The sequence below is a fragment of the Symphalangus syndactylus genome, chromosome 6 (genome assembly GCF_028878055.3).
Source record: "Symphalangus syndactylus isolate Jambi chromosome 6, NHGRI_mSymSyn1-v2.1_pri, whole genome shotgun sequence".
Classification (NCBI taxonomy): Eukaryota; Metazoa; Chordata; class Mammalia; order Primates; family Hylobatidae; genus Symphalangus; species Symphalangus syndactylus.
This window is the reverse complement of record NC_072428.2, coordinates 71,268,479-71,288,661: the sequence shown is the minus strand read 5'-3', so window position 1 is coordinate 71,288,661 and position 20,183 is coordinate 71,268,479. Positions and strand designations below refer to the sequence as shown.

Genomic DNA, 20,183 nt, shown 5'->3' with positions numbered 1-20,183 from the left:
GTTTGTGAGGTCACTTAAATGTTACAACCCATTTACATCCAGAACCAAGAGAACACTGCCCAAATTAAATTCAGCAAGCCTGCACTTTTTGGGTAAAAGACAAGAACTAAGCACTAGGGGATATGAAAAATTAAAATGCATGGACTTTGACATCAGTGAGATAAATAAACAACTGCATACATGCTACAATCAACAGTAGAAATACATAAGTTAAACGTGGAAGTGCCCAAGTTGGTCCCCGCGAGATATTAAGATCTAATTTTCTTTCCAAAATGTCTCTGTTCTCTGACAAGCAGCAAAAAGGAACATTATTGGTATAGAAGTATGACATTCTTCCAGGCTGTCTTCTCATATCTGAGTCTTTGCTGATTGTGTCTACCATGGAATGTGTTCTTTTCTGAGGAAGCATAATATGAAAACTGCAGTTGTACACAAATAACTTAAAAATTGGCCTATCTAGAAACTGGTAGCATTAGCTGTGTTTCTTTTATCTATCATATAGGAATGACAACTTAATGCCCGAAGCATAAGTAGTGCATTTAGAATAGTTTTTAGGCACATCGTCTGAGCATAGTCTTTAACACCCTCTTATATTTTATTTTCATTTTAGTTCTTTTACAAAGCTTCCTCATCTGGCAGGAACAGAACAAAATTTCTTGCTTGCCAACAAAATTCAAACCCAGTGGAAGAAATCTGGACTAGATTCACCCAAGTTGGTTCATTATGATGTCCTCTTATCTTACCCCAATGAGACAAATGCCAACTGTATATCGATTGTGGATGAACATGAAACTGTGGTATGTGAAATTGTTGGTACCTTTTATATTTTGCAATCCAACCGTTTTATGTGGATTGTAATGTAGGGTCAAGTAAAAGTAGAAATTTGTTAATAGTGAATTATTCAGTATCCACTATGTGTTCAACATGGTGTTAAGTCCTGAGGCCAGAATGAGACTAGGACATGGTTCCTTTGCCTAAGTAAGTTGAGGCAGACAATGGAATACTTCAGACTTCAAATTAGTATGGTAAGTGCTATGAAGATTATGATTAGAGTTCATTATTTACAGAGAAAAGGGTCACTCAGCCCAGCCTGGGAGTTAGACAATGTTTCCTGAAGTCTTGACATGTGAGTCATGAAAGGACGTAAGGAGATAACCATGTGACAAAATAGGATAAGAGAATTCTCAACAAAAGACAAAATATTGGCAAAGGATTGGAGGCATATATTAGCTTAGTATTATTGGGAGAATGTAATGATTTTCTGTATTTCAAAAGTGTAAAATACAAAATGGGCCATGATATGAGATAAACCGGTAAATATGTCCTGGGAACAGATCATAGAAGGGCGTATATGCTGTCCTAAGAAGCTTCAACTTCAGTTCATGGGCGCCAATGACAAGTCCTGAGCAGGGGAAGGATGTGGCTAGAGGGGCATTTTAGATAGACAAGGTCCTCTGTAGATTACACCTAGGCTAAGCAATGGGTTAAAGTTGTTGTCTTAAGACAATAGTCCAGGTAAAAGATAATAAAGTTTTAGGATGTTAGTAGGAATGAGGAAGAGGGATGGATTTCAGAAATAGTAAGGAAATGTATTAGCAGGACATGATTAGTGATTGACTTGGGGAAGGAGGGGAAGATAGAGTTGAGGATGACTCCGCGACTGTCTGGTGTGAGTGGCTAATGACTGAAGCTATTAATAGAGGTAGGAAATGCAGATCAAAAGCAGGCCCAGGGTGAGAGATGATAAATTTGAATTTTAACATGTTGAGTTTGGACATCCAGGATGAAATAACCACCAAACATTTAAATATATGAATCTGAAAAGGTAAGTATCATAAGCATATTAGCTACTAGTAAAATTCTGATACTTAATGAAGTCTCGCAGTGAGGGAGTACAGAGGCAAGCAATGGGCTGGGGATGAAACATGGGGAAATATTATTTAAATAAAGATGAAAGAAAAGGAGCCCACCAAGGAAGCTGAATAGGCATAGTCAAAAAAAGAGGATCACCAAAGTGCCACCTTTGAAGCTCTGCTGTTACACTTTATAAGGAAACTTTTGGTTACCTGAGATTGCATGCATTTATAAAAGTTTCTATTATTAGGAAGACATTAATAATGACAAGGCTCTTTCTCATTGTTGTCAGTGTAATTTATCTATTTAATTATATAACCTAGTTCCAGGATGCTTAATCTGAAGTATATACTTGATGGCAAAATGAATTATATCTTAATAATAATCTGGAATTTTTCTCTCTAACTTGACATATTTTAATTCTTGCTAGATTTTCAAAACATCATACCTCGAACCACCACCAGATGGCTATGAGAATGTTACAGATATTGTGCCACCATATAATGCTTTCTCAGCCCAAGGCATGCCAGAGGTAAAATAAAATACATTTGTAATCCAAGTCTTTAAATGGTTCTTTTGCAATGTGAAACCTGTATAGAGGACTAAAACCAAGGAAATTAGGTGAATCATTCATGCGGGTTCATTGTTTGATATTCAGTACTATGAAAACCTCATCCCTCAAATTAAAAAAAATTATAATAAAATAAAATAGAAGAGAACACCAGACAGAGAAAAAAGAAACAAAACAAATACATTAAAAACTGACCCTGCTGAAGGAGTTGCCACTGTCTGAAATAACAAACTGCTGAACATGCCTTTCAGTGAGGCAGTAGGTGTTTTTTTGTTAGTTTGTTTTTATATTTGTTTTGTTTTGTTTTTTTGAGACAGTTTTGCTGTTGTCACCCAGGCTGGAGTGCAGTGGTACGGTCTCGGCTCACTGCAACCTCCACCTCCCAGGTTCAAGCAATTCTCTTGCCTCAGCCTCCCGCTTAGCTAGGACCACAGGTGCATGCCGCCACGTCCTTCTAATTTTGTATTTTTTTTAAGTGGAGACAGGGGTTTCTCTATGTTGGTCAGGCTAGTCTCGAACTCCCGACCTCAGATGATCTGCTTGCCTCGGCCTCCCAAAGTGCTGGGATTACAGACATGAGCCACTGCTTCTGCCCAGCAGTAGGTGTTTTTACAAGCTTCTTTCCATTTTTCATAATTTGAATATTTTATGGATTCATAGATAGGATTTTACAGATCATACCATAGAGGTTCTTAAATTAATGCAATGGTTGGAAATTAAATAAATATAGTTAGGATCTTTAAAATGACATTTATTTACTCTATTCCCTGTGGCTTTTTATACACTGATAATTTCTTCAACACAGGACATACTGTTTAGATATGTCTGGCTGGGTGCGGTGGCTCACACCTGTAATCCCAGCACTTCGGGAGGTTGAGGCGGGCAGATCTTTGGAGGTCAGGAGTTCAAGACCAGAATGGCCAACATGGTGAAATCCCATCTCTACTGTTAAAAAATACAACAATTATGTGGGCGTGGTGGCACATGTCTGTAATCACAGCTACTCTGGTGGCTGAGGCAGAATCACTTGAACTCAGAAGGTGGAGGAGGTTGCAGTCAGCCGAGGGAGTGCTACTGTACTCCAGCCTGGAGGACAGTGAAATTCCGTCTCCAAAATAATAAACAAATAAATAACTTTTATGCATTATCCTTTTTTAAACCTTTTCAGGATTTTAAAAGATTCTCTAATGACTTCTGCATAATTACCGTGGGTCTGTTTATTATTCCCCAAATAAAGAAACACTTTTGATGATGCAGTATTGTGAAGCAAACTTATCTTTTGTTTTTTTTTCTTTAATTTTAGCAGTATTATATATATTTTCTTTTCCCTATAGGGAAATCTTGTATATGTGAACTATGCTCTCACTGAAGACTTTTTCAAACTAGAAAGAGAGATGGGCATCCACTGTACTGGGAAGATTGTTATTGCAAGATATGGAAAAATCTTCAGAGGAAATAAAGTACAGTATTATTTATTTTTCTACAGAGAATGAGAGGATATATATATTCTGTAAATGTAAATGACCAGCTTGCTTCTCTGTTTCCAAATTGCTTTCAAACATTTCTTTTCTTTTCTTTTTTTTCCTATTTGCCATGGGTACACAGAAACTCATGTTTCTATGTTTTCTCACATACCTGGACAAGAAAATTATTTCTAATCATTTTTATTACAAAAGTAATATTTGCTTTTAGAAATTTAATTGAAGGAAATTTATATAAAGTAAAAAATGAAAAGTTCCTCTGCATTACCCACTTCATTATTCAGATATAATCAATCTTAATAGCTTTTTTCAAACCTAATTCTGTGAAATATAAATATATCTGTCCCTATATGCCCATTTTACATTATTTATTTACTTTTACATTCTATATTATAAGACTTTATTTTTTTTCATTCAGCCATGACTCATATTCTTCATGTCCACATGTTGAGAGTTATGTAATACATTGGTTAAGAGTATAGAAACCTAGATCCATTATCACTTGGGTTCTGGTCTAGTCTGGCTCCTATTCTTTCTAGATATTTTGCTGTGAGCATGTTACTTAACTTCTCTGTTGCAAAGTTTCCTCATATATAAAATGCGAATGCCGAGGGCACCAATCTCACAGAGTCCTTATTAAATGACTTTCTTTGAAAGCACTTAGGATAGTGGCTGGTACTTAGTAATTTCTATATAACTGCTTATTAATTACCTCACTGTTTTAAATGATGGCATCGTATTTCACAGAATTGACAAGCCATTTATTTAACCATTCTACTACTGACGATGTTTGTCTTATCTTGAATTTGTTACTATTACAAATAATTTCATTGTGAACATCTTTGTCCATATATGCTTCAGAAATTTGTGTGAAGATTATTGTAGTATAGATTCATAGAAATTAAATGGCTAAATAATAGTGTATATTCTTTCAAAATTTTGATAGACATCATCAATTTTCCTTCAAAAAGTTGTGACAGATTGTACTCTTAGTGATATAACAGGGTGTTCTCTAAATATTGGAATGCTTTTTTATGAATCAAGACTGTTATCCATCTTCTGCTGCAATACTTTTGGTGAAGAAGAATTTAGTATCTCACAGGGTGTATTTTCCTATTCTTGGCCAGTTTGGATGTTTAGAAAGATGTTTACAAAAACCCTGTGCTGTTTTTCACAAATATGACTGCTCTGCGTACAATTTTAAATCAGTTTAGTTCCTTAAATGTTTGTAGGATGCTTGCTCTATGATGTGCAAGATTTCACAGGGCAGTAGTTTAAAATTAAGAAGACATGGTTCATGTTTTCAAAAACACCCTCAGCCTTATAGGAGAGATAGACATTTAAAAGATATGTTAATACATTAAGAGCTATCCTATAATATAGAAAATATAGAACTACAAAGAAGGGACATTAATTCTACAGTTGCAGGTTGTAATAGGAATGTTTCACAGAAGAAATGATAACTCATTTAGAATTCCGTGGAATAATGGAAGTCTGTTAGGTCTAACAGGAGAGAAATTGTGTTCAAAGCCAAGAGAACTGAATGTGTAATTGTATGGTAAAAGGCAGTGTCTAAATATCCTTCCATTATTAAATTAATGTCTTTCTTATATGAATAAGCCAACCATTTGCCATATCTGCATTATGAATTGCACACTGCCCCTGCAGGTTAAAAATGCCATGTTAGCAGTGGCCATAGGAATCATCTTGTACTCAGATCCAGCTGACTACTTTGCTCCTGAGGTACAGCCATATCCCAAAGGATGGAATCTTCCTGGAACTGCAGCCCAGAGAGGAAATGTGTTAAATTTGAATGGTGCTGGTGACCCACTCACTCCAGGCTATCCAGCAAAAGGTAAGGGATGAGTCTATCAGTCCACCAATTTTGCAAAGATATTCCTTGCCCTTTTAGAAGGAATACAGGCAACCATGTTCACAATAATATTAAACTAAAATTCAGTGCACTTATATCATTTTGGATTACTGCTGCTAGGAATTTTAAAACATTTGCTCTTGTATTATTTTAGTTTTACATTTTCATGAGATGTCGGCATGGGGAGTAAACACTCAGTTCATACTCTTCTTCTTCCTTTATTAGAGTTCAGAAATGCTGATCCTCATACCCAAAGCAATGCTGCTTTTAACAAATGACAACTTAGGTTTGCTGAGTTACCGATGGATTGTATCCTTCTTTATATCATACATTTCTTCTTTAAAAAAATGAGTTTTTGTGTTATTTAAAACATAAAATTGGAAGTTTTACATATGTGAAATGATCTCTACAATCAAAATAGTGAACACACCCATTATCTCAAAAAAGCTTCCTCTCATCTCTTTATATTCTCACCCTCCCAACTCTTCCTTCCCACTTCATCCAATCCCTAGACAACCATTCATCTTGCTTTTTGCTGTCAGCATGATTATTTTGAGACCTGTCCATGTTGGCATCTTTGTCAATAGTTTTTCTTTCTTTTGCTAAGTAGTATTGGCAGGCTTTTCAAAATGCAGGTATCTCTGCAGCTGTTTTGTGGACACCAGGAGCATTACTTGACAAGCCCTGTGTTGGTCCCAGGGTACCCTGTGCACCTGGGTAAGGCTGGAACACATTGGGAACAGGGACCCAACATGCCCACTCTGGAACACCGTGGGACCTGGGGAAATCGCCAACTGTTTGCTGTCCTGCCATTGCTGTTCTACACATCCCTGGAGTGTGTAGAGCATCGGTTACAATGTGGTAGTGTCTGGTCAGGACCAGAAATGTCCATTTTTGACCTGGAAGCAGCAGACACCCAAGGCTTAGGGTAGACGTGGGGGCTCCATACCATTCCCAGTGCTAACTTCCCATGGCGGAAACAGGAAGGAATGTCTGGCAACCCACCAAGGGTCAGATGCTACGTCAGCCCGAGCAGAAGCTGCCTGACACTGGCTGTTCCAATGACAATAGGACATCCTTGGGAAGGTGGAGCCATTTGTGAGAGCTTAGGATGGGTGTCCTGGAAGTGCCACTTAAAGGCGACTGAGGACTCTCAAAACGCCTGTGTTAGAGCTGCAGCTTTCCACGTGGGCTGCAATGCAGTCACCTGTGGAGCTTTAGGACAGGCCCAAGCTCAGCTCCCTGGGCCAGTGCCTTCAGAACTTCCGCAGCAGGGATAGCCAGCTTGGAAAGCCATGCCTGGGAGACCACGTGACACTGCCTGGCTGGGTCCTGGGCTGACAGAGATGAGCGTGGAGCTCGTGGTGACTTGGTAATGCTGTGAATTATGTACATGTGGCAGGAAGGTTCCACAATGCCAAGGCCCCAAGTCTTGGAAATTCCATGAGGTCTGCATGAGGTTGAACTAAACACCAAGTGCAGTCCTCAAAGGAAAAATAAAAGAAATACCCACATAAGGGACTCTTTGGAACTGAGTCTGGAAGAGAGGGCTGCCTGGTCCACTCCAGGAGAATTTGCCTAAAATAAGTTTGCTTCCCATTGCATTCTCTTTGCTTGTTCTAAACATCACCTCCTCCCATTCCCTTAATTTGCATCATTCTGGGCTCCTTACTCTTGTTGCAACCTGTTTTTACATTTTAAGGATGTCTGGATTCGATTTACTTAAGAGCATATATGGCTTAATTTTGTGTTTCTGGTAATCATTAATTACATTTCCCCATTTTATCAAATGACACGTTTTCCTCATATCTATTTTGAATATGTTAAAGATTTTTGTATCCAGTTTATCTAAAACTCCTTGATTAAAATGAGTTTAATTCTAGCAATACATACATGCTTGTCTCTGCATTGTTTTATAATTTGATGATAAATGTTTGTCCCCAATATATGACTGTATGGATAATACTTTTTAAATAGATACAATAAAATATGATATCTCTTTCTCACTTGATCATGTGGCTGAATGAGTCAATCCCTCCATCAAATAGAAATATCTGGCATCACTTAATCTAACTAATAAAAACATCCAGTGTGCACGTGCACCCACAATGAGAAGAAAAGACCAAAGCAAACAGCCAAAAAGGAGAGAATCCCATGATTTCTGTGTAAACTCCTACAGATATCATAAATATTTATTGCTAGAAACAGTATTTTAAGTAAAACATCTTCAGGCAAGTGTATTAAAACTGCCTTGGATACAAGGGGCCCTATCACTTGTAAAACTTGGCAAATTGGATAATAATTAAAAATACAAAATTACACAGAAAATGCCCTTTAATAAATTGAGTTTTTTAAAATTGAGACAGAGTTTGGCTCTTGTTGCCAGGCCAGAGTGCAATGGCGTGATCTTGGCTCCCTGCCACCTCTGCCTCTGGGTTCAAGCGATTCTCCTGTCTCAGCCTCCCGAGTAGCAGGGATTACAGGCATGTGCCACCATGCTCGGCTAATTTTGTATTTTTAGTAGAGACGGGGTTTCTCCATGTTGGTCAGGCTACTCTCAGACTCCCAACCTCAGGTGATCCGCCAGCCTCGGCCTCCCAAAGTGCTGGGATTAGGGCGTGAGCCACCGTGCCCGGCCTCATAAATTGATTTTTAAACAAATCTTAATTGAGGTTCTCTAAAGGGAGCCTTTCAGGCAACATGCCCGCTACGTGTACTGATGGCTAGGGTGGCTGGTGTCAGGCGAATCCATGTGGCTCCCCCAGCCCCTTCCTGGGAGCATCCTAGAAAGACAGCGTGGAAACGCACGTGGCCTGGTGGTCCTGGGAGCGGCCATGGTGCCCAGCCCCGCCGCCTCACCCTGTCCTCAAACCTGGCGTCAAGCACCCGCGGACTCTCACATCCTCTTCTTCCAGGTTGGCGGGCGCTTCTCCTGCACCTTGGCCTGGCGCTTCTTCTCGGCCTCCTCAGCCTCTGGTTTCTCCTCCTTGGCCACCTTGTAAGGCCACTTGGGTATCCGCAGGTGGCCACTGTCCTTGGTGCTGCCCTTCCGCGCCGGCCTCTGGGGCTGGAAGTTGGGCACAGGCGCCTTGCTGAGGCGGACCTGGGACACCACCAAGCTCGGCCGCAAGCTGCTTTGCCGCAGGCGCTGCAGGGGCAGGAGGCTGGCCTTCCGCCAGGCGGGGTAGGCAGAGCCCCAGGACCCCGGCAGCGGGGCAGGTGGGAGGCCGGCTCTTGGGGAGCCCTCCCGGGAGCCCGCTGCCGCTGGGCAGGGCCACTTGTGCTGCTCTGCACCCTCCGCTTCACCCGCCTCCTGTGCCTACCTCTCCACCCCCCGCCGCTCAGCCAGAATTTCCTGAGCCGCCAGGATTTCCTGCACCACCAGCTGCCTCTTCCCCGCGCACAGGGAGCTCTCTGGGCACACGATCTGGCACGCGAGGGCCACGGCGGGGCTGTTAGAGGCTGGTGGTCACCCTGACCATGTGGTCCAGGGCGCCCCGGTCCTCCGGACCACGCACGGAGCGCGGCGTCAGCACAGACAGCTCGCAGTCCCTGAGTCTCTGCAGGCAGTTCTTTGATCCCTTGGGCTTCCGCGCCCTCTCGTGGATCGGAGACAGCTCAAGCTGGTACTTTTCCCCCAACTAATGAAACTGGCAGAGCTTTGACTGTTTTAGCTTGGCAGGAAACCCAAATGAGGAATGCTATCTATCAGAATAGACTGGCCTTGGACTACTTGCTAGCAGCTGAAGGAGGAGTTTGTGGAAAATTTAACTTAACCATTTGCTGCCTACAAATAGATGATCAAGGACAGGTGATTGAAAACATAGTCAGGGACATGACAAAGGTGGCACATGCGCCTGTATAGGTTTGGCACGAGTTTAATCCTGAGTCTTTATTTGGAAAATGGTTTCCAGCTATAGGAGGATTTAAAACCCTCATTGTAGGCGTATTGCTAGTGATAGGAACTTGCTTGCTGCTCCCCTGTGTGTTACCCTTGCTTTTTCAAATGATAAAAAGTTTTGTTGCTACTGTGGTTCATCAGAAAACTTCAGCACACTTGTATTATATGAATCACTATCGCTCTATCTCACAAAGAGACTCAGAAAGTGAGGATGAGAGTGAGAACTCCCACTAAAAAGTGAAAATTCTCAAAGGGGGGAAATATGGTATGAGATCACCACTTCTCCTATTGTCCTTCCCAGTTTCTCCCCAACCTCCCCTTTTCCCTAGTTTATAAGACAGGAGAAAATGGAGAAAGCAAAATGTTGGAAAGAAACAGAAGATAAATAGCTAGACGACCTTGGCACCACCACCTGGCCCTGGTGGTTGAAATAATAATATTAACCCCTGACCAAAACTACTGGTGTTATCTGTGAATTCCAGACATTGTATGAGAAAGCACTGTAAAACCTTTTGTACTGTTAGCTGATGTATGTAGCCCCCAGTCACATTCCTCACACTTACTTGATCTATTGTGACTTTTTCACATAGACCCCTTAGAGTTGTAAGCCCTTAAAAGGGCTAGGAATTTCTTTTTCGGGGAGCTCGGCTCTTAAGACACGAGTCTGCTGATGCTCCCGGCCAAATAAAAAAACCTCTTACTTCTTTAATCCGGTGTCTGAGGAATTTTGTCTGCGACTCGTCCTGCTACAATAGGACTGAGGAGAGAAGCCATTTCTCTTACTGTCTCCTGTCTCTGAAGAGGAGGAGATAGTAAAAGTTGAAAACAGGAATGAAGTCAGTGGCAAGACCAGCTGGTGCCACTGATGACCAGGCCTGAGGTTAAAAGATTAACCCCCCCCACCAACTCTAACCACATGTGCTCTCAGTCCATCACAACCCTTTCACGTGGAACCCCTTAGAGTTGTAAGCCCTTAAAAGGGCCAGGAACTCTGTCTCCGGGGAAGCTCAGCTCTGAAGATGCGAGTCTGTCGATGCTTCTGACTCATCCTGTTACAGGACAAGGGAACTATTAGGAAAATAATTATAAGAACGTGGTCATGGAAAGTAAGTAGCTCTTCTATAATAGGGGAAGTAGCATCTTGAAGGCCTAATAGAATTGGATGAGCCATTAAGGCATACAAGATCTAACCTATAATTTAACTTTGACAAAGTTATGTAATGATTTTACTAATATCTTATGGAGAAAGTCATAGAGGTTATGGGACTGGCTTGAAACCAGTTTTTGGAGGCGTGATTCCTTCCTTTTTTGTCTGGAGTTTAACGTAGATTGGTTCTTCGAATGTGTGATCCATGTGGTGTACAGCCGTAAATTCTTTCTAAATTAGATGATTATTCAATTGTTAGAACTTTTACTTTTGGAGCAAAGATTTCTCGGATTATAAAGATTGTTAATATAACTGCTGTTATTGAAATAAATGAGCCTACAGATGAGAGAATATTTCACGTGGTGTACGCATCAGGATAATCGGAGTAATGTCGAGGTATACCAGATAGGCCAAGGAAGTGCTGTGGGAAAAAGGTTAGATTTGTACCTATAAATACAATGGTGAAGTTGATTTTAGCATAGGCTTGATTAAGTCTGTAACCTGAAAACAAGGAGAATCAGTGGACAAAGGCTCCTATGATGCCGAATATTGCTCCTTTTGATAGGACCTAGTGGAAATGGGCTACAAAGTAATATGTATCATGTAAGATAATATCTAGTGATGAATTAGCTAGCACAATGCTGGTTAGACCTCCTACTGTGAAAAAGAAAATGAATCCTAGGGCTCAGAGTATTGTGGGTGATCATATGATGTTACCGCCGTGCAGTGTAGCTAATCAGCTAAACACTTTAATGCCAATACAGATAGCAATAATTACAGTGGCAGAGGTGAAACATGCTCGTGTGTTTATGTCTATTCCTACTGTAAATATGTGATGGGCCCATACAATACACTCTAGGAAGCTAATTGATATTATGGCTCATACTATGCCCATATACCCAAAGGGCTCCTTTTTTGTCCAGAGTAATAAGTTATGATATGGGAGATTATCCTGAAGCCTGGTAGGATAAGGATATAGACTTCAGGGTGACCAAAGAATCAGAATAAATGTTGATATAAGAGAGGGCCACCCCTGCCAGCGGGGTCAAAAAAAGTAGTGTTAAGGTTACGGTCAGTTAATAGTATGGTCATGCTGGTGGCTAGGACTGGGAGAGAAAGGAGAGGAAGGACTGCCGTAATGAGAACTCATTAGATGAAGAGGGGTGTTTGATACTGGGATATGGCTGGGGGTTTTATGTTAATAATTGTGGTAATAAAGTGAATGGCCCCTCGAGTAGAAGAAACACCTACCTGCCAAGTGGAGAGAAAAGATAGTAAGATCCACAGAGGCCCCTGCATGTGTCAGGCTTCCTGCTAAAGGGGCATAAACTGTTCAGCCGGTTCCAGCGCCAGCATCTGCTGTTTCAGATGCAAGTAGGAGTAGGAAGGAGGGTGGGAGAAGTCGGTAGCTTATATTATTTATCCGGGGAAATGCCATATCGGGTGCACTATCAGAGGGACTAGTCAGTTGCCGAAGCCTCCAGTTATAATTGGTATAACTATAGAGAATATTATAATGAATGCTTGGGCAGTAGCAATAACATTATGGATCTGATCGTCTCCTAGCAGAGTTCCTGGTTGGCCTAATTCTGCTCGAATTAGAAGGCTTAAGGCAGTGCCCACTATCGCTACTCATGCACCAAATAGTAGATACCATGTTCTGGTATCTTTGTGGTTAGTTGGAAACAATCAACGATTGATTAACATAAGTTGGGCCAGGCGGGGAGGTTGGGGGGGGGGCGGGGGTGGCGGTTGTAAAATGGCTGAATAAGTATTAGACTGTAAATCTAAAGACACATGTTTTACCAGCCCTGAGGTGATTTCTCATGTTGAATTGCAAAATCAAAGGAGCAGCTTCAATCCTGTCTGGGCTTCTCCCGCCTTTTTTCCCCCAATGGGAGAAGTAGATTGAAGCCAGTTGATTAAGGCGTTTGGCTGTTAAATAAATTTTGGTGGGTTTGAATTCTACCAGTCTAGTAAGGTCTTAGCTTTGTGTTCAATTGATGCAGAATAGAGTCTTGCAGTCCTTAGGTTTGTTAGAGAAATTAAGTGTAATTTACTTACTAAGGGCTTTGAAGGCTCTTGGTCTTATTTAACGTAAATTTCTAAATCATATTTAGTATTAATGGAGAGATGGGTAAGAGGAGGATGAAAAAATGGTAAGTGGGGGGAGGAGTAGTATGGGTATTGTTTTCTTGAACTGTCATTTTCATGTTATTCAATGTGGGGAATATTGCCGCTGAGATGGAATAAATTAGGCATATATAAAAGCATAGGTTGAGTAGACTTATAATAGCAATAATTGTTGGAGCAGTAAGACTATTGTTTTTTTGTAAATTCTTGAATAATTAGTCATTTAGGCCGAAAACTTATTAATGGAGGTTAACCTGCTAGGGATAGTAGAATTGTGGGATTTTGGGTGTTAATCATGTTAATTTCTTTCAGGCATGAGATAGTGACAGGGTCGTGCTGCTGATATTCAGGTGGAGTGCTAGAAATGCGTTAACTGTTAAAGTAAATAATCAGGTTTAGAATACTAATGTTTGGATTATAAATTAACACTGCTATTATTCAAGCTATGTGAGTAATTGAGGAGTAGGCTAGAATTTCTCACAGTTGTGTTTAAGTCCTCCACAACTGCCCACGATAATGGATAGGATTGTGACAGATAGGAGGATGTTCATGTTTATTGTTGGAGAAATTTGAAACATAATTGAGATAGGGTCTAGTATTTGTTACGTGAGAAGTATACCAGACATTAGGGAGGTTCCTTGAGTTACCTCTGGGACTAAAAGGTGAAAGGAGCCTTTCCTAGTTTTATTACTAGGGCCATTATCATTATTAAGGATGAAAATTGATTAATAGTGTTTATTATTGTTCATTGCCCAGAGAACAAGTTATTGAAGAGGATACCTATTATGAGAACTGTAGATGCGATTGCTTGTGTAAGGAAATATTTGGTGGCTGCTTCTGTAGAGCTAGGATTTATTTTTTTTAAATTAAAATCAGGGTAAGGGCTAACATATTTATTTCTAAGCATGTTCAGATGAGAAATCAGTGAGCCTAGCATTGTGATAAGAGTTCCTGTGAAAATAGTGGTTCTAGGGTAGGTAGAACCACAAGAGGTTGTAGTCCTACTTTCTGCTCTATTCCTTAAAGTTTTTACACCCAACCCTCATTAGTTCATAACCTGGAATCCAACAGAGGGAAAAGGCTAAGATCATGAACCCCTTTAGAATATCTATGGTTGGATTGGCAGGGGCTAGGAAATAAGATGGGAACTCTACTTTGCATTGCTCATTTCACTATTCTGTGCTATGAAATATAAATATTAAATTGAAAACAAACATTTGGCAATAGGTTGTGTAAGAAAGGGATACTAAGCCAGATATGGGAAGAGTAAATGACATTAATCTTCTACCTACCGAATTTAGAGATTAACATAGAAGAAAACGTTCTGTTAACTCTGCTATGAAAATGTTTTGAGGCTGGAAATGGTGGCTTACAGCTGTAATCCCATTGCCTTGGGAGATATAGGCAGGAAGATATTTTGAGTCTAGGAGTTGGAGACCAGCCTGGGTGGCATAGGAAGGCCATGTCTCTACAAAAAATTTTTAAAAAATAACCCAGAATGGTAGTGCCTGACAGTAGTTCTTTCTACTCAGGAGGCAGAGATGGAGGATGGCTTGACCCCAGGAGGTTGAGGCTGTTGTGAGCTAGGAACCACCCACTGCACTACAGCCTGGGTGACACAGCCAGACCCTGCCTCTAAGAAAATAAATAAGAAGAGAAAAAAAAGTTTAAAATCTTGCATCTATGGTACTGTTTGCAATTGCTGCCTTCATTATTTTCTTAAGGAATGTAATCTATTTGATTCTGATTTTTTTATAATAATAAATTTAGTACATTCTTACATTTAACGGCATAACACTTGTAACATAAAAGCTACGGTGGCATAAAGGAAGATATTCTGAATTGTTGTATTATTTGATTCTGATTTTTTACAGGCTTCTATCATGTTATAGTGTTCAACAACTGAATGCTTTATTTGTGAGATAAATAAACCTGAAAATGTAGGCTGAAAATCAGCTGGACAAACACAAAAGGAATCCTACATGTTTCTGTGGTTCTAGATAAGGCAATACATTGAAATATTTGAGGATTTATGGAGTTAGTGACATGGGACTGATTCCTGACCCCCTCCCATACAGGAAATAGGATGGAAAAGAGATTGCTTACTATTTGTGTGCTCATATACGAAGTTGGGACAATGGGACACATTCTATGTTTTCTGTTGTGATTATGGAAGGTGTGGGCAGGGAGATAGCAAAGTATGTGGTACATCATAGCCCATGTAGTACATTGTTCCCTTCCTTTTTCTAACATATTTATCTTAACAGAAATAAATAAGGGGTTTGAAGAGAAAATGACTGGGGTTTCCAGAAGAATATCTAATAAATGGGATTTTCAAAGAAAGGAAATTTAAAAGATTTAAAAATAGTCTTGGACATTCAGAGGCCACAAAGCAAAATATAATTTATTATTAAATTAATGAATTTTTTTTATTATAATTTAGATTTTAGGGTACATGTGCACAATGTGCAGGTTTGTTACATATGTATCCATGTGCCATGTTGATTTCCTGTACCCATTAACTTGTCATTTAGCATTAGGTATATCTCCTAATGCTGTCCCTCCCCCCTCCACCCATCCCACAACAGTCCCCGGAGTGTGATGTTCCCCTTCCTGTGTCAATGAGTTCTCATTGTTCAATTCCCACCTATGAGTGAGAACATGCGGTGTTTGGTTTTTTGTCCTTGCGATAGTTTACTGAGAATGTTTTCCAGTTTCATCCATGTCCCTACAAAGGACACGAACTCATCATTTTTTATGGCTGCATAGTATTCCATGGTGTATATGTGCCACATTTTCTTAATCCAGTCTATCGTTGTTGGAAAATTAATGAATTTTTATTAGCATGGATAGAATTGGGCACATCTCTCCATCTGAACAAATAAAACAAAGTGGCAGTTACAATTTAAATGGAATTGTAACTGTTTAATTTTAAATAATATGCTATAATTGAATTTTCAGTAAAGAAATTTCTAAAATAAAATAAATTTAGTTTTCTATGCATATTAAGAAAGCAGAAATAGATCCCAAACTCCTGTATGAAAATTTTATAATGAGTTATGAAACCTACATGAGGGAGAGAGTCTCTTAACGGTTCTCAAAAACAGAATTGTAATTCAATAGAAATCTTTGTTGTAGAGTAAGGTTTCAGATGCTAGAGTGGAAACAGACTCCCAGGTCCAAAACAGAACGTTTTGTATTGAAAGGGGATTCAGTTGGAAATGAGGAAATGAACAAGATTGTTTAGAGTGCTCTTTGTCCACATCATGTATTGTTCTTGCCCATACACACATCTCTAATGCCCAGACCCATCTCTATTCCTGCTTCTGGCTTGGTTAGGACTTTTAGAACCTACAAAATGCCAACTCTAAAGGGACTTACATTCTTATATTTGTTTCATGGTTTGAGATTCATGTAGGAAAATAAGTTGTTTCATTAGTAATGCCACGGTAGAAAGAAGTAGATCTAGAATTGAGAGCTCCTAATTTCCAGGGCTCTAGACTTCATCTGCCTAAAGTTGACAGTTGGGATGAGTCAATTATGTGGTGCAAAAAAGTTGAAATTAAATTAGAAGCTACCCTTTTTCCTTTCTCTCCTTGCCCCAATTCTTTCCTGATACACATAGTCATCTGACCTTGGGATGGAATACCAGAGCCCCACTGGGGAGCCCCTGAATCTCAGCAGAGGATGCCTGCAGGGTCCAGTCCATGAACTAAGGTCTCAAAGGCTTCCCACTCTTGAGTGCAGGGCTGAGTCCCCAGTAACCCCATGCACCCAGGGCAGATCTCACCTCTGTGTGGACACTTGGATTACCTCAATTTATTGAGTTACAGAATGTATATCCAAGGGCTTCAGTCTGTTGGTGGTCTTGCACAGTAAACTTAGAAAGGAGCAAGGAATCCTATTTTTCTCTTTCTTAAATTTATGACATATAACCTCTTAATGATTTTTCAGTGTGGCAAATTGGCTAGGTTTAACTACAAGGAGGGAAATGAAAACAGCATCAATTTGTAGCATACACACACCTCCTTCTTAGTCAATGAAATGCTAACGTAGTCCCTGCTGGGAAGGCAGTTTTCAGATGTAAGTAAAGGTTCTAATTCTGGGACTTGGAAGTTTACCCAAGTAAGTCTGACTTTAACAGTGAAAGTTCTCTGAAGGAAGACTTAGACTTTCTTTGGACAAGGCTAAACTGTGAAGGGATCTCTATTGTTCCAGTTCATCCGTACTGACTGTGAACTAAAGCTTTATTCCACGACCATTGGGATCCAACCAGCAGAATTTGTTTTTTTTCCTGATGGACTATACCAGAGATCTTATACTTCCTTCATCAGCCACCACAATTGAGTAAGCTAATTCCATGTACTAAATCCATATATGAATCTTCCTAAGTGTACATATATCTTATGAGTTCTGCTTTTGTCTTTGAACCTTGACTGATATAAGGCTGATAGATATGTTTGCACTGTTCTGACCGTCTTGACCATAAATCTTGTGAGCCATTGGCAAATAATTCCTCTGTCAGAAGATATTTAGGTATCCCCTTCTGAAATCTTTTCCTTCTTTTGGAGTTTCATATCACAAAAAAAAACTTTGAAATAGAAAAAAAACATGCATGGTCTCTCCCCATCATTTGGATTCTGTATTCGTGAATTTGCCTACATCCTAATAGATATTTATAATCCCAAAATCAATACCCATCGTACTTTTCTAGCCATTCTAGGATATTATGCACTATGTGGAGGAAAGCATTTAAAAGAGTAACTCATGTTTTACCCATGAGAATGGAAAAGCCTTTGAAAATTTGATAAGATGCTAAATTATCATTTGGATTATTTGATTAATTAGTGAATTCTCTTAGAGTGCTAAAAAAGAATAAAAGAAAATTTTAGTTCCTGTGGGCCTCCTCTGAGAATGTCATAGATAAAGGAGCATTTCTGACTGGGTCATGTGGCTCACCCTGTATTCCCATTGTTTTGGGAGGCCGAAGTCAGAGGATAACTTGAAGCCAGGAATTAGAGACTGGACTGGGAAACGTAGAGATATCCTGTCTTTAACAAAAAAATAAATGAAAAATTAGGAAGGTGCAATGGCATAAACCTCTAGTCTTTTTTACTTTGAAAGCTGAAGTGGGAGGATTACTTGAGCCCTGGAATTCAAGGCTGTAGTGAGCTAAAATTGTGCCACTGCACTCCAGAGGGTGAAACTTTCTTTGGCATAAATAAATAAATGTGCACTTGGAATAGTTTCAGAAGGAACGGTACCAGTTCCTCCTTGTACCTCTGGTAGAATTTGGCTGTGAATCCATCAGGTCCTGGACTCTTTTTGGTTGGTAAGCTATTGATTATTGCCACAATTTCAGAGCCTGTTATTGGTCTATTCAGAGATTCAGCTTCTTCCTGGTTTAGTCTTGGGAGAGTGTATTTGTCGAGGAATTTATCCATTTCTTCTAGATTTTCTAGTTTATTTGCGTAGAGGTGTTTGTAGTATTCTCTGATGGTAGATTGTATTTCTGTGGGATCGGTGGTGATATCTACTTTTTCATTATTTATTGCATCTATTTGATTCTTCTCTCTTTTCTTCTTTATTAGTCTTGCTAGCGGTCTATCAATTTTGTTGATCTTTTCAAAAAACCAGCTCCTGGATTCCTTAATTTTTTGAAGGGTTTTTTTTTCTCTCTATTTCCTTCAGTTCTGCTCTGATTTTAGTTATTTCTAGCCTTCTGCTAGCTTTTGAATCTGTTTGCTCTTGCTTTTCTAGTTCTTTTCATTGTGATGTTAGGGTGTCAATTTTGGATCTTTCCTGCTTTCTCTTGTGGGCATTTAGTGCTGTAAATTTCCCTCTATACACTGCTTCGAGTGTGTCCCAGAGATTCTGGTATGTTGTGTCTTTGTTCTAGTTGGTTTCAAAGAACATCTTTATTTCTGCCTTTATTTCATTATGTACCCAATAGTCATTCAGGAGCAGGTTGTTCAGTTTCCATGTAGTTGAGCAGTTTTGAGTGGGTTTCTTAATCCTGAGTTCTAGTTTGATTGCACTGTGGTCTGAGAGACAGCTTGTTATAGTTTCTGTTCTTTTACATTTGCTGAGGAGAGCTTTACTTCCAACTATGTGGTCAATTTTGGAATAGGTGTGGTGTGGTGCTGAAAAAAATGTATATTCTGTTGACTTGGGGTGGAGAGTTCTGTAGATGTCTATTAGGTCCACTTTATGTAGAGCTGAGTTCAATTCCTGGGTATCCTTGTTAACTTTCTGCTCATTGATCTGTCTAATGTTGGCAGTGGGGTGTTAAAATCTCCCATTATTATTGTGTGGGAGTTTAAGTCCCTTTGTAGGTCACTCAGGACTTGCTTTATGAATCTGGGTGCTCTTGTGTTGGGTGCATATATATTTAGGAGAGTTAGCTCTTCTTGTTGGATTGATGACTTTACCATTATGTAATGGCCTTCTTTGTCTCTTTTGATCTTTGTTGGTTTAAAGTCTATTTTATCAGAGACTAGGATTGCAAACTCTGCCTTTTTTTGTTTTCCATTTGCTTGATAGATCTTCCTCCATCTCTTTATTTTGAGTCTATGTGTGTCTCTGAACGTGAGATGGGTTTCCTGAATACAGGGTCTTGACTCCTTATCCAATTTGCCAGTCTGTGTCTTTTAATTGGAGCATTTAGCCCATTTACATTTAAAGTTAATATTGTTATGTGTGAATTTGTTCCTGTCATTATGATGTTAGTTGGTTATTTTACTCGTTAGTTGAAGCAGTTTCTTCCTAGCCTCGATGGTCTTTACAATTTGGCGTGGTTTTGCAGTGGCTGGTACCGGTTTTCCTTTTCCATGTTTATTGCTTCCTTCAGGAGCTCTTTTAGGGCAGGCCTGGTGGTGACAAAATCACTCAGCATTTGCTCGTCTGTAAAGTATTTTATTTCTCCTTCACTTATGAAGCTTAGTTTGGCTGGATATGAAATTCTGGGTTGAAAATTCTTTTCTTTAAGAATGTTGAATATCAGCCCCCACTCTCTTCTGGCTTGTAGAGTTTCTGCCGAGAGATCAGCTGTTAGTCTGATGGGCTTCCCTTTGTGGGTAACCTGACCTTTCTCTCTGGCCGCCCTTAATATTTTTTCCTTCATTTTAACTTTGGTGAATCTGACAATTATTTGTCTTGGAGTTGCTCTTCTCGAGGAGTATCTTTGTGGCGTTCTCAGTATTTCCTGAATCTGAATGTTGGCC

The 20,183-nt window shown here is 39.8% G+C and overlaps 1 protein-coding gene and 1 pseudogene across 1 annotated transcript in view; one reads left to right on the top strand and one right to left on the bottom strand.

Annotated features, from left to right (window-relative positions):
• Window positions 1-6,409, top strand: part of LOC129485315 (N-acetylated-alpha-linked acidic dipeptidase 2-like) — a 61,181-nt gene extending 54,772 nt beyond the window's left edge. Inside the window, exons 5-9 of the mRNA XM_055284672.2 lie at window positions 611-797; window positions 2,285-2,386; window positions 3,760-3,885; window positions 5,575-5,761; window positions 6,005-6,409. Coding sequence (XP_055140647.2) covers window positions 611-797; window positions 2,285-2,386; window positions 3,760-3,885; window positions 5,575-5,761; window positions 6,005-6,057 — 655 coding nt within the window. The 3' untranslated portion in view covers window positions 6,058-6,409. The remainder of the gene's footprint in view (window positions 1-610; window positions 798-2,284; window positions 2,387-3,759; window positions 3,886-5,574; window positions 5,762-6,004) is intronic.
• A 5,334-nt stretch (window positions 6,410-11,743) lies between these two features.
• On the bottom strand, window positions 11,744-12,534 carry LOC134737020 (cytochrome c oxidase subunit 1-like; annotated as a pseudogene).
• Window positions 12,535-20,183: the final 7,649 nt, after the last annotated feature.